Here is a 14469-nt window from a genome sequence, read left to right as displayed (position 1 = left end):
AAAACGGCCATTTTTGACCCCAACGGTCAAAAAACGGCCATAAAACCGTTTCCCAACGGCTAGAACCACTCCAACGGCTATAACCGGTTCCGAACCGGTTCCGGTCTAACCGGTTCCAGAACCGGTTCCGGTTCGGTTCCGGTTCCTACCCGGTCCACCTCCAAACATGTCAAACCGGTCCCGGATCGTCGGGTTGAAACGGAACCGAACCGGTTCCTACGAAAAACGGGTAGGAACCGGTTCGGTTCCGGTTCGGTTCCGCCGAACCGGTTCCAGGAACCGGTTTTGTTGTCCACCTCTAGTGGGGATGAAGGGGAGATGGTAGGGGAGGAGATGAAGGGAAGGAGATGGTGGAATGAAAGGGGGCTAGGGTTTGAATTAACATAGAAGATGCAAAAGATGTAAAAGAGGTTAGTCCATGTCTTTTAAGATAAGAGGGCGCGAAACGTTTTTTAATGAAATGTCTTCAGAAAAAACAAACAATCTCTAAGCCTAAAGGTCTGTGCATGGTCTGCGCGTTGTAGACATAAGAGGCTCTTTCTGGTAAAAAAACTAACACCACCTTAATAACTATAATGATAATAGTATATAGATATATTGGAATAATAATAATAATAATAATAATAATAATAATATATTATACAAACGTACAACACATGTTCATCAAAAGTTTTTCTAGTAAATCACAAGCTATCAATACAAATGAGAGTATTAAAGTAAAGATATAATATACAACACATTTAACTTAATAGTCTTTATTAAAAGTGTAATCTATGATTAAAACGTTTGCTCCCAAAATAACTTGCACTATTCTATGTTAACTTAATAATCTTTATACTGATGGTTAAAATGAGCCCCAAATAATATACAACACATTTCAAACAAATTAGTCACTTGTACTTAATGCACAAACAATGGTACACGAGGTTTAATCATGTATACAAGTATGAACTGTAGGTAAAGCAAACAGAAATAAAAACACCATACACCACAATCTTTAGATAAAATCTTTACAAGTTAACTACAACATTACAGGACATGGTGGAACACTTGAACCTACACATACAACCGAATGTAGTCACGGGGAATGACCACTTCACGGGTGGGGGAGTCGGTTGTATCAACTGCCTTGTTAATAAACATATTGTACATGGTCAAACATACAAGAAAAGGTCAAAAGTGAGAGAGTAAAAGATAAAACCAAAGCAGTAGTTCATTGAACCAATCCAGCTAGCAGCATCAGTTAGGAGAGCTGGTACAAGTTTCTGCAAGCGAAAAAGTTATATTTTTGGATAAAATATTTTAGCTTTGACATTAACAATTTTAAATTGTTAGTTTTAAAGAGCCGTTTTTGTAGCACGGACCTGTTAACACAACACAACACGGGTTTTAACAGGTTTGGGTTTGAGCTTAACGGGCTTCGTGTCTTAAACAGGTCGACCTGTGTTTAAGACATGTTAAAATTCGTATCATAACAGGTTAACGACCCGCTAACCCGTTAGTAACCTGTGTAGATTTTTAATTTAAAAAATAAATAAATATACACTCCTAAAGTCCTAAACCTAAAGTCATACTTATATATGACATTTCAGTTATGTCCGTCAGAACTCGGTATTATATTTTAAATGGATGTTATGATTTGCTTCTATGGTTTTTTGTTTCAAGTATGCTATGAATTTGTGGCTTTTGTTTCATTTTTGTTTCATATATATTAAGGATTGTGGTTTTCTGTTTCAAAATTCATCATCATCATCATCATCATCATCATCATCATCATCATCATCATCATCGTACTCAGTATATCCCACCAATAGCAAAGCTATGGTAGGGTCTGAGGAGGGTAAGATGTAGGCAGCCTTACCTCTACCCCATAGGGATAGAGAGGCTGCTTCCGGTGAGACCCCCGGCTCGATAGTAGTTTTGCATCAAGCCTTGGACATAAGGATAGAGAGGCTGTTTCAAAATTGTTATGGATTATGTATTAATTAAGACTTTTATGCTTGTTTGAAAATTTTTGTTTCATTACACATGTATTATTCGTTGTATGTTTAAACATGTCATTAACAGGTCTTAACAGAATAACATGTTACTAAACAAGTTCGTGTTTGGAAAAAATGGCACGATTAGTTATCGTGTCGTGTTCGTGTTTAGCACCGCAGGTGTCTTATCGTGTCGTATCCGACATGTTATGACAGCCCTAACTTTTTTAGTACAATTTCAGAAATCATATTTACTGGTAGACAGACATTTTAAGTACAATTTTAGTATCAACGGTTATAACTTATAAATGTGAAAATCAAAATGAAGTTGATTAAAAATGTTTTTAACTGGTTTTCTGCCATCATATTTACCTGTACTATTATTCAGCATCGACCATACGTGTTTCTAGAAAGTTATTGGGTCGGGTTAAATTTGTCCCACGCGCACCATTAAATTGAAGGATTCTAAGCTTGCCTTCCTGCAAAGACACATAATTATAAATGTGAAACAATTTGTTTATAAAAACCTAAATAAAATGTTGAACAAATACATTAAATGCTGAAATAATTTTGCTTATAATTAATGCATTACATACGATTATAAGATGCTGAAACAATATTCATGCATGACATATGATTATAAGCTATACTTTTAAAATAGTAAGTTAACTTCTTTTAAATAACCTGAACTGTTATCAATAGAAAACCTGATTTGAAGTGTTTACATATAAATTAGTTGAAACAGTTATGTCTACAAGATACGAAAAAATACAAACCTTTGTCCCATAAACTATACCTCCACCAGGCAAAGGGTGAAAGCAAGCTACATTCACCTCATCTTCTGCACTAGGAAGCACACTCATGAGTTCCATATCCGAAACTCTATACACCTGAAATTTAATAATCAAATAGATTATAAAAATGTTCAGTAAACTTTTAAATGAAAATCAGATAATTGGCAGATATAATAGCATGAAATAAATTAAGCTTTTAAATGAAAATTAGATAATTGGCAAAATGAAGTAAAATTTTGAAATTCAGATAATCGGAGCGAAAATAGTGAATATTTACCTCCAAAACTGTGTAAATTGATAAAGAAGTGTCACCATTAATATCAATGCTCTTGAGAAGAGAACTATGACGGCGACCATAAGCAAGCAGTATGTGCTCAGAACTAGGTGAAAACTGCAAGAAACAGAAGATTAATTAAATATTATTGGTGCAATACAAAAAAAACGGTATAAAAATTTTAATATTCATATACAAAAAAGAAAGTTACCTGGACTGAAGTTAAGCAATGAGCAGCTCTAATTGGCCTCGAGATAAGAACTGAACCAAAGCTGCGTGAGTATAAATATAATAACAGTCAGAATACAATAAAAAGAAAGTTAAAATCATTGATAAGAATAATGAATCCTACGTGGCCTCCTCAAGTGAATATATTCTAAGTTCATAGATGACATGGCGAGCAGAGATTGGATGGCGTGTAGGAGATGTTCCCGCCCTGCTGGCATCTTGATGGAGTTGTGTTGATATCCCAGAATCGGATTCAAATTGAGGAAGTACACATGCAACACACGCAGCTAGATATCTTCCACATGGTGAAAAATGGGCACCCATTTCACTGAAACAATATGATCATCACAGACATTGTTAAATAAATCTATCAAATTCATATATATAGTTCTAAATCTAATATTATCACAGTTACCCTTTTTAACACTAAAATGTCAAATTTACCCATTCCACACTAAAGAAAATTGATTCAATTACTTAATACTGGTAACAGTCAGTTTTACAGAATAAAGGAATTGAAAAACAATGTTTTTGTTGTGCATCATCACAACAGATAATGTTCTATTTGGGTATTCGGGGAACCAAGTTGTTACAACTGTTCTTTTTTTTTTTTTTTGCTAACTATGAAATTGGTAAAAATGATTTTTTTTTGTCTTTAAAAAAGAATATGGTATTATCAAATTACGACCTAAAAAAAGGTTGAATGCATAAACCAACTTTGGTCTAATTCTAGTTCAGACAACCAACTTTATTTGCCCTAGAAAAAAAACCCTCAAAACTTTCAAATTTTTGGTTTAATATAATCTTCAATCCTATCAGCAGGTTACCGGTTTCCAAACACCATGTAAAAAAGAAAAAGGTCAGCATGGCCAAGCTTACTGACAAGTCAGCAGCCACATCATTTCATTTTTGACCTGGTAACCTGTACAGATTACCTTGAAGCCAAAATTTTTAGCAGTTTGAAGTATTTTATCATTTTTTTCAAAATCTTAATGTTTTTATGGGCAGGAAAGATGCTTACCTTTTTTATGTAATTAGCACTTTAAATATGCATGTTTACACACGTAACTCGGATCAAACTAATAACTTCAATTGTTAAATAAATTCTGAAACAACCATAAAATCATACCTGCAAAGGACAGCATGTGGTATTACTAAACGGCATCTTTCCGCCTTGAGCAAAGCACATGGATTTTCTAAATCATGAGACCAAATTCTTAGCTTTACAGTACAAGGCAACTCAGCAGCTGCAGTAGCAGCCAACGATGCAGATATTTGAGATTGTATTGTACTCATCATAGGAATCGAGTCAGCCCCATTAGCTGACTCACTGGTTTGACCAAGATTTACATTAGATGGTGGCTCAGTTGCAACCGTATAACTATGTGGACCACCATCAAATGGAAAAGTAGGTGGCGGGCCCGTTTGATTCTGGCCCATTAACCATCCTTGCATGAACGGTAATTCCCAATGCACATGATCTGTTGACGGGTTTGGTTGGCCCGACCCTGTGTCTTCAGTACCACATATATCCATGTTTGAAGCAGCATCAGTTTGCATTAACTGTAAAGGTACTAATGGTAATTCGGCTGCCAAACTTAAACGGTCAATGCGATGCATATTGCCTATATATATTGCTGGCGGGGGGTAATGCATATAAGCCTGAGATGTAGCGAGTGCCATTGCAGAATCTGAAGTGTCAAGATCATTGACCTGAAAATGTCAACCAAGTTAAATAATTCAAAGCATAGCAAAAGTTTCAGATAGTGCCAGGTCATATATGTTCAGGTCAGAATAGGCCAACACATATCAGATTACCTCCGCAGTTAATAGGAGTGGAGCAGAATGTGGATGAAAATGCACAGCACGAAGAGAACGTCTAGTCCTTAATATGATAGGGGGTGCATCACCTCTACTGTTGTACTTCCATAAATACAGCTGAAATTAAAATTATAAAGTAAACATAATGGATTTAACTTCATCAAAACAGTATAGCTATAACAAAAAAAACACGGTTAGATTGGGACCAAAACCTTATGGCCTGCAGCAACTGCAAGCAGTTCACCTTCAGAATGAAACGCAATGGAAGCGATGGGGCGATCTGTGATAAACACAGATGTTGTAGATGTAAGATAATAACAAAAGAGCCATTTATTAGCGGAAACTAAAACGAGCTGGGTGGGGCCCTGGTCTTAACACCTTTCTTTATATATATTCAACTACTTAGAATAAATAATGTGCAAAATATGAATATGAAAACCAGATAAGTACAAAAATAGTTCAAGGTTTTTATGAATTTGAATACATTCAAATGACTTTGAGCCCATTTGATTGATTGAAAGATAAAGCATAATCCAATTCGACCCATTTATAGTTATATGGATCAAATTTCCACCTCTAAAGCATGTAATTATGCATTAATTTATCAAAAATGCCAAAACCTAAACTAGTTTCTGTTTGCTTGATAGATTAAAAAGGGAATTTATAACTCCCTAACTCATCTTTGATTTAGTAAAAAAGAAATGTTCAGTAATTACAAAAATCACGGGATCCTATGCATTCTGATGTATTAGCATTCCATAAGCGAACTTCATGGTCCAAACTTCCACTAGCCAGTATTTCTGGATGCAATGGGTTAAACCTAACCTGTAAAATCAATACCACCCGCATTAACAAAACATCAAATGTTAAACTGACAATAAAGCTTAAGTTTTCTAGACACTTGAGTTTTATGTACCAGAATCAGATTTATTAAGCAAAATAGTAATGAACTAGCTTTATATAACTACTTCATTTAGAGCACAACTAATTTGTCACGTGTTCAAGAACAAGCAGCAGCAAAACTTACCACCCAAGGTGTTCTTCGGTGTCCACTCAAAACCTTTAAACACTTCCCAGTTTGGCTGTCGATTAATTTGACAGTATGATCACCACTGTCAACCACAAAAATAAAGAAAGCAATTAATAACCAAATAGATAAAGTGGTTATAACAAAACAAAGACAGCCAGCAACATACTGAGTAGAAGCAAGAACTTTCCCATCTGGATTAAATGCTGCTGCAATAGTCGACCTTGGCGAGGGCGTTAATGAACAATATTTGGCTGATAAACACCCCAAAGACTGAGCTTCCACCCTGTACAAGCAAATAAATTGGAGACATAATACAACTGTCACCTTTACTTATAACATAACAGTATAAGTAACATAAATAAAACTTTGGGCTCTATATAAGTACCATGAAAGAAGTTCACGCCTTGAATCCCTTGCACTTTCACTGTGGGGCCTAACATATGCTCGATGGTTGAGATCATAAGGTCTACCCCTTTGCCTTCTTGGCATATGCTTTTTTATTCTTGGAGCTATTTCTCTCTTGGTCAGCATTTGGTACACATTCCTACTACTGAAAAAAGTATCAAATTAGACAGTTAATATATAACAAACTTTACAATAACATAAATACATAATTATAACAGCTTTCAACATTAAAAAGCAATCCAATTGTTTCAAAAGGTATAGCCTACAGTATGAGAACATAAAAGGCCTAAAAGCCTCTAAAAACATAAGCAGAAACAAATACAAGCATCCAACTGAACCAATTGGCAGATTTAAAGATGCAACTGCAAATAAAATCATTTCACATGCCTAGTATATAACAAACTTCACCATAGCATAATTTGATAGCTTCTAACATCAACAATTCATTTGTTTCAAAGTTATAACATACAGTATGCAAACCTAAAAGACCAAAAGGCCTATATAAGCATCAACCGAAACAAAATAAGTATCCAACTGAACCAGTTGCCTGATTTGAATAATTCAACACCAATACCGCAAAAGAAACAAATTAAAAGTGCAGGAAAACCAAAATCTGAAACAATAATACCCGATATAAATTAGGGTCACACTTTTTCATATAATGACAATCAAATATATCAGATGCATCACATACAGCACCAGTGATCTAACATATAGATTCAAGAATGACAAAGCCCTAGCTTGATTATAAACTGCTAAAATCACATGTTTCCCCTAATTTCATGAAATGAAAGCAAATTCAGCATCAATCAAGCGAGATTCTTAAATTATACATTAAGAAACTACTAAAGTAACTGAACTAAAATTGCAAAATAAGCATCCAGTAAGGCAGTAATCCAACTAGGCCTAATTACTTAAGAGAAAAAACTGTAATAAAAATAATAATTACAAATATAAGGTGCAAGAAAAGGTAAATATGAAACAATAAGATAGGAATTAGGGTTACATGATAATAAGAGTCTAATAATATATCAGCAGTGATCTAACATAATACAGATCTAAGTAGAAGAATTGTAAGAAATAAAAAGGCGATAATAACATAGTTGCCCTAATTTGATATAATTAATTAAAGAGAATCAGATTAGTTTTCAGTATCAAATTCACATATCCTAGAACCAAAATTGATTATGAATGAACAGATCTGGATTGGTAAATAGAGAATTAAGAAAGTGAAGTAAAAGAACAGAATAGAATCTGACTTCTGATGAGGCGGTTGAGATGAAGAAGAAGAAGAAGAAGAAGGATCGTGTAGAGATGTGGTCTTCATGTTGATTGGATTGATTGATGTAGGTTTTGTTTAATTTATGAAGTGGTAGTATTATTATGATGATTGTGAATGAATCTGGTGAGACATAATAATAATAATAATAATAATAATAATAATAATAAAACCCTCCTCAGTCGATGCGATGGTATGATCTGCCTCCTCGGTTTCTCTGATGGATTGGATATATTAATAAGAATAAGAATTGTGATCAGAGAGAACCCTAGCTAGCCAGGTAAATCCGGGACGCTGTCAGAAAGATAATTACAAGACCAACAATCGATCCCCTCTCTTTTCTTTTTTCCCTAAATAATACTCCATAATAATCTAATATTATATTATATTATGCTTAACCTAAGCATGTGGTTGCTGATAGTTTAACTACTTATAAACTCATAGTTATCAACTTATTACTTATGGCCTGTTTGGTTCACTGGAATTCAAGGGATTTCTTTGGAATTGGAATTTGAATTCCATCTCTTAGTGTGTTTGGTTGGTTAATAAAAGGATTTGGAATTGGAATTCATTCAAATCAAATCACACAAATGAAGGAATTCAGATTACTTCACTATTTGGAAGGATTTCATGGGATTGTGTGTGAATACCATAAATAACCCTCTGCCTCTACCAATACATCCAAACCGTCGCCGCTAATCAACACTGCCACCCACCGCCAACCAACGCCCAGTAGCCGGGTCACCCGCCACCGCCGTTGTCGCAGCCACTCCCGCCACCGAGCAACACCGGACGCCGATAACAACCGAGAAACACCGCCACCGTCGTTGTCGCAGCCACTCCAGCCACTCCTGTCGTTGAAGTGAAAGACGAGTAGGTGTTATGGCTGCCGGCTGTCACCGGAGATGGTGGTTGGCTGCTTTAGAGATGAAGAAGGAAGGTTACTTGGTTGAGTGGTTGAGGATATCGCAGACCTATTTGTTTCTTTGACTCATGTTTTGATGTAAGGGCAAATTTGTCTTTTTGAGCTATTTTCCAATTTCAATTCCGTTAACAAAGTTATAACCAAACACATCAAAGGATTTCAAAAGGGATTTAAATTCCAATTCAAATTCTAATTCCAATTCCAATTCCAATTCCAATTCCAAATCAATCCGTGAACTAACGTCGTTAAAATTTTCAGTTAAGTTAGTGTAAAATGACCAAACTACTCTTAATATTATTAATAATAATAAGAGAGACTGGAGAAAGAGAATATTCACAGGAGTGAAAGAGAGCCGGTCATCTTCTCCGGCAGCCCCTCAGACGATGACGACGACTCGACGAGGGTGTTTTTGTCTACTCTAAATTATATCCATTTTTTTTCTAAAAAAATCTTTTAATTTTTATTTATTTATTTATTTATTTTGATAAATTGGTTAAATGGCTCGTTTTCAAGTCGACCCAAATTTGGTTGAACATTTCAACCTGTTAACCAACTCAACTCGCCAACCCGACACGATTAGCACCGCTTTAACTAACTTAACTCGCCAACTCGACATGATTGACACCGCTATTGATGGTATGTTTATACTATAAGATAACAATAAGGCGTTTGAGCTAGATCTGATAAAAACAAGAAAAAAAATACATATTTTTGTGTTACAAAGATAATCTCTTCCACGCTATGCGAGGGAGAATTAGCCCACAATGTCATTAGATAATACTCGGGCAAAAAAAAATTCAAATCTTATAAACCAAAATCAATATTTACAGTAATTCTTAAACTTCCATCCACACGCACATGCAAGAAGAAATCATCCCCTACAAAATCATACAACCATTTATTGACTATAAAACAAACAAAAATATGCAGCAAACTACAAATCAATTGCAGAAACAGCTACTGTACTATGAACATAAGAACCAAAGTGCAGGAAGGCAAAAACATATGGATGCACATATACTGTGTATCAACAAAAAGACATCAAGAAAACAAAACATGTTTTGACTAACTATAATTCTTTGTTACAAGACTTCTCTGACTGTGGACCCCATATGCGAATTGTTTGATCATCACTGGCAGATGCTAGCATTTGAAGTCTCTTGGGATTCCAGCTCACACAGTTCACAGTCATTGAATGGCCAGAAAGCACCTCGATTGGATCAGACACACGCCTATTCCAAATATAAACCTGCAGATCGGGTTAAAGGTCAAAGCAGGTTCTTTTGATATGACCAAAAACAATATTTGTCCGAAATGTTTCATTTTTCTTTCCTTTCTATAATAACATAACTTTTGAATAAACGCTTTAGGAATTAGGAGAGTTATGCTTTAGATAAACACTTTGTTTGATTTCCACCTTGTTTGACCCATTTCTTTTTTAGGTCAATTTTGTGCTTCAAAGTGAATATTGCAACTTTATTTATACATTAACACACTGTAGGTGACTTTCAAGTAGGCCTGCAAACGAACTGAACAATCAGTGAACAGTTCATGAATTGTTCAGCAAGAAGTTCGTTTACCATATTTTTGCTTATTTAATAAACGAATGAACACTGACAAAGAATTTTGTTCATTTAGTTAAGCGATCAAACATGAACACATGTCTAGTTCGCTCATTTATGTTCGTGAACGACATTGTTTTTCGCATTATTTCAGTTAGTTAGTTTTAGCTCACTTATATTCGTTCATGTATGTTCAGTTATATTCCTTGGTTTATGTTCGTGAACTGCTCGTTTATACATGAAAAAGAAAACCCTGTTCATTTATGATCATTTATTCAATTAAGTTAAACAAACAAACACGAACACAAACTTTTTCCATTCGTGTTCGTTCGGTTCGTTTACAAACCTAGGTAGGGTAACGTACCTGTGAATTCTCACTTCCGCTGGCAATAAACATCCCATTGGCCCCACCAAAACAGGAACGTATCACATACTTATGTTGCCTGTGCCCCATATACTTCAAAGGTTTTTTAAAGCACCCTTCAACATCCCACAAATGAATCTCTTGACTGTTCAAACTAACAATCAAATATTTACTATCTCCCGAAACAGAAAGAGACGTTATTGGATGCTCTTCAGAAATAACCTGTTCGGTATTCAAACCCACGTTCAATATCCGAATATCACGATCGGAAAAGATACTAATCAAATACTCTCCATTTGGCGTAACCGCAATATCTGAAATTTTAGGCATCCGTATTCCTCTCCACGCCTTTATCTCATTTCCTTCACAATCCCACATGCATATGCCTTTTTTGGGGTCAGAACTACCGCAAACGAGTCGGGCTGAGTCAGGAAACCATGCACATGAGCTGACTAGAAAGCTGTCATCACCAAATGTGTGCTTACATGCACCTGTCTCTACATCCCAAAGCCTAAGGACTTCTAAGTTGCCGCATGTCAGCAGCATTGTGTCATCTGGACTCCATGCCACAAAAGAAACGGGATTTTTGTGACTTTTTAATGTGTGCTTTAGAGCCAGTTTGGAATCTTCTAGTACCTTCATCAACAGTTTAAATATAAGGGTTAAGAAAAAGAGGTACGTTTTCCTTAGATACATCAAACAAACATGTTTAAAACATCAATTAATTAGTTTATTGATCGAATTGAAATATCCTAAAGGATTTTACGGTTATAAAGGTGTGTCAGATTGGCTTTATTGTCAAACTGAACACATGTGTCTCACCTGAATTGGCAGTTGGAGGCACTCAAGAGATTAAGTGCCCAACTCCCTTTGTTGTGCATACTTAAGAAGTTTAAATTTCCTGAACAATTAAACAATGATCAGTTTTCTAAAACTGGTGAACGACAAAAGATAATATGAAACGATATATTATGCATTCATATATTATCCCAGTTTTAGAGAACTTGATTATGGTGATTTATTCATAGCTTATATGTCATGTGCCAATAACGCAACAGCAACAAGTTGTAAGTGATAGTTGAAGTAGGTATAATATTTGTTCTTTCAAACTACTGTTTTGTAAGCCGAAAAGAAGTAGCATTTCCATTTATGCTTATATATTCAGGATTTCATCATCTATATAAGTAATCAAACTTAACGCTTTTTGAAACAAGAACTTAATTTTTGTTATCCATGTGAGACTGTTTTGAGTAACTCCTTGTGATGTGGACGTATTATGTAGAAAAAGATATGTTTACTATTATAAATAAGAAACAAGTGTCTTGAATTCCAAAAGATAGCTTGACCTAAATCTTATACTGTTGACATCTTTATGGTCAAGAAGGCAATTGATATGCTAACTTCTTCGCATGATTCATCAAGTAAAGTTAAGATATAATGATATGAGAAGAACGTGCTATATCTATCAGTACACGTGTTTTGTTCCTGATTTTGTAGATGCAATTTGGAGTAAATAATCCATTATTTCCAACTGACATGAGGAAAAACGAATTTCATTTAGATACCAGATCTAGATAATACGTAAATATTACACATTCTCTTAAGCTTCAATAGAGCAATCATTTACTGACATGTCAAAATAACATATTAGCAACTTGCTTCAGTAAGCATGGATAGTAATTAGTATTTAACACATGTCATTTACTCGTTCTTCATTAAAATAAAGGTACATGATGAAATGCCCCCCCTATAATATAATATGACATATATTATTTAACCAAACAAGTAATCACGTATCAAAAGAGGACGACTGGTATCCAACTATCCATGATATCAACAAAAAGTGCATGTGGAATGTTCTCGGTTCATTTGGACTTATTGAGCAAATAAGAATTTTAGTTGGCGTTTCCTTGCTTTTATTATTAACATATAAAAACTTTCCCATGTATTGCACATGTAGAATCTTCATGGTATCAATTTTGTCAAGGAAGTGAAAGTTACCTTCCATATAATGGCTGTACAATCACTTGATGAAGATGCTAAATAGTTCCCGTTGTTAGAGAACTGAACAGACCAAACTTCATTCTTGTGAGCCGACAAAATCTGAAACATGTTCAAAGAAAAACTGATTTACATACACAAGTTAATAACTGAACATCCACTAGCCAAATTTACACAATAAACAAGATAAAAACTGGTGGAAATTTCTATCATAAAACACGTGGTTTCTAGACTGAATTTACACACCTGGACAGTTTCTGTTGGGATTTGATCCCGGCCACATCGATGGTCCTTATAGATTGATACTGGATCAAGAGAATTATGATAGATGCATGAATCAATTTGATGACCAGCCACCGTTTCCACCAAATGTTGCAATCTTCTATCAGGCAAGGTGATTGGTGGAGGAATCACTTTTCCCAGTTCACTTATAAGAAACTTTCTCAATTCTTGAAAAACATCATTGTCATCATGAACTTTATTCAAATCGAGTGAAAGCAGACCAAAAGCAAGCATGTGCACTTTCTCTCTGCCCACTTTCAAATTGGAAATTTGCTTACGCAAAATGGATAAAGCTAAAGAATCATCACCTCGACCCAAACACTCCAAATAGTACTGTTTGGAAACAAGAAACAAAGCAGTGTCCCTTTGTTCTTCTGTCATTTCTTTAATCCCATATAGGTTATCAACACAACCTTCCCAATCAGCACCAAGGATCAATGATTCAAGCAGCTTAAATTCTGAAGATTTGCATGAAATCCCGGACTCTATTTCCAAAGAAGCTGCAGATTTGTCATATCCTAAAGAATATAGGCACTGAATAAGAATCCTTACAAATTCATGCCTTTTTATTACTCCTTTTGAGCCAATCATTGTCGTCAAATTCTCCATTATTGAACAGATTCTTTCTATGGTCCAAGATTCTCATACCATCCACTTGTCATTAACCGAAACATGTAGCAACTCAACCGTCATTATGATACTAAAAACTACTGGAACGAAAAAAGAAAAAAAAAACCTTAAATTTTATATACATCATGAGGTTAAATCTCTATGCATGCATGCATTTTGCAGGTTTACACATTGTAGGGGTAACACCCTCAAAACAACAAAACAATCCGGAAACAAGCAGCATCGACATGGACAACGACATCAAGTGGTCCAAAGAATAAATTACCAGTTGCTATCATTAGTGGCTCCCAGAGAGAAATCTACTCGATAGCGACATCAAGTGGTCCCGTGAAGGAACCACTATCTGATGTCATTGTAGATGCGACTGTACATGTAAGCGACTCATACGTATATATATGCATTCTAAATCTGTAATGGATTCATTAATTTCATTCATAATTAACTGTGTGTATTCTCTCTCTCTCTCTCTCTCTCTCTCATTCATTCAGTCTCATCACCGTTATTGTACTCATATGACATATCTTACTAATATTATCCGATAAGGTAGCTGGAGTTATTTGCATGAACACACATGTGTCTGACATCATATAATCAGCTGATGTAAAACCTTCTTACATTCTCAATTTAATACTCTAACCACCAACACTACAATCAATCATCTCAATTCCATTCTAATATGCCTATAAGATTAAATCAAACGACTGCGTTGACTTCAGTTAATCCTAATTGCATAAATAATCAATTCTGCTACTTAAAATACCGCGAAAACCAACCGGTAAACTAATAAACAAATCGATCGATAAAACGAATTGAGATACACAAAATTTGAATCAAATTGAAGTACCTGTGGTCAATTGAGATTGCAAATTATAGATGATATCAATGCTGCGATAGC

At 35.1% G+C, this 14469-nt stretch overlaps 2 protein-coding genes across 2 annotated transcripts; both read right to left on the bottom strand.

The window, feature by feature from the left end:
- Nucleotides 1-1131: 1131 nt before the first annotated feature.
- On the bottom strand, nt 1132-7860 carry LOC143556485 (uncharacterized). The gene is made up of 14 exons (XM_077045789.1): nt 7791-7860; nt 6512-6676; nt 6293-6409; nt 6124-6208; nt 5813-5921; nt 5309-5376; nt 5094-5213; nt 4405-4988; nt 3400-3603; nt 3259-3319; nt 3051-3164; nt 2756-2869; nt 2352-2458; nt 1132-1265 (listed from the first exon to the last, which is right to left on the bottom strand). Exons 1-13 carry the CDS (start codon nt 7856-7858, stop codon nt 2360-2362), a joined length of 1908 nt encoding a protein of 635 aa, XP_076901904.1. The 5' UTR covers nt 7859-7860; the 3' UTR covers nt 1132-1265; nt 2352-2359.
- Nucleotides 7861-9595: 1735 nt separating this feature from the next.
- LOC143556472 (WD repeat-containing protein WDS homolog) lies at nt 9596-13644 on the bottom strand. The gene is made up of 4 exons (XM_077045779.1): nt 12909-13644; nt 12663-12764; nt 10662-11297; nt 9596-9984 (listed from the first exon to the last, which is right to left on the bottom strand). The coding sequence occupies exons 1-4, from the start codon at nt 13551-13553 to the stop codon at nt 9805-9807; spliced, it is 1563 nt and encodes a 520-aa protein (XP_076901894.1). The 5' UTR covers nt 13554-13644; the 3' UTR covers nt 9596-9804.
- Between the last annotated feature and the right edge of the window lie 825 nt (nt 13645-14469).

The sequence above is a fragment of the Bidens hawaiensis genome, unplaced genomic scaffold (genome assembly GCF_021521415.1).
Source record: "Bidens hawaiensis isolate Kalapana, Puna unplaced genomic scaffold, B.hawaiensis_p1.1 tig00018577_1, whole genome shotgun sequence".
NCBI classification, from domain to species: domain Eukaryota; kingdom Viridiplantae; phylum Streptophyta; class Magnoliopsida; order Asterales; family Asteraceae; genus Bidens; species Bidens hawaiensis.
Note: the sequence above shows the minus strand (reverse complement) of the source record. Positions and strands in the feature narration are given on the sequence as shown.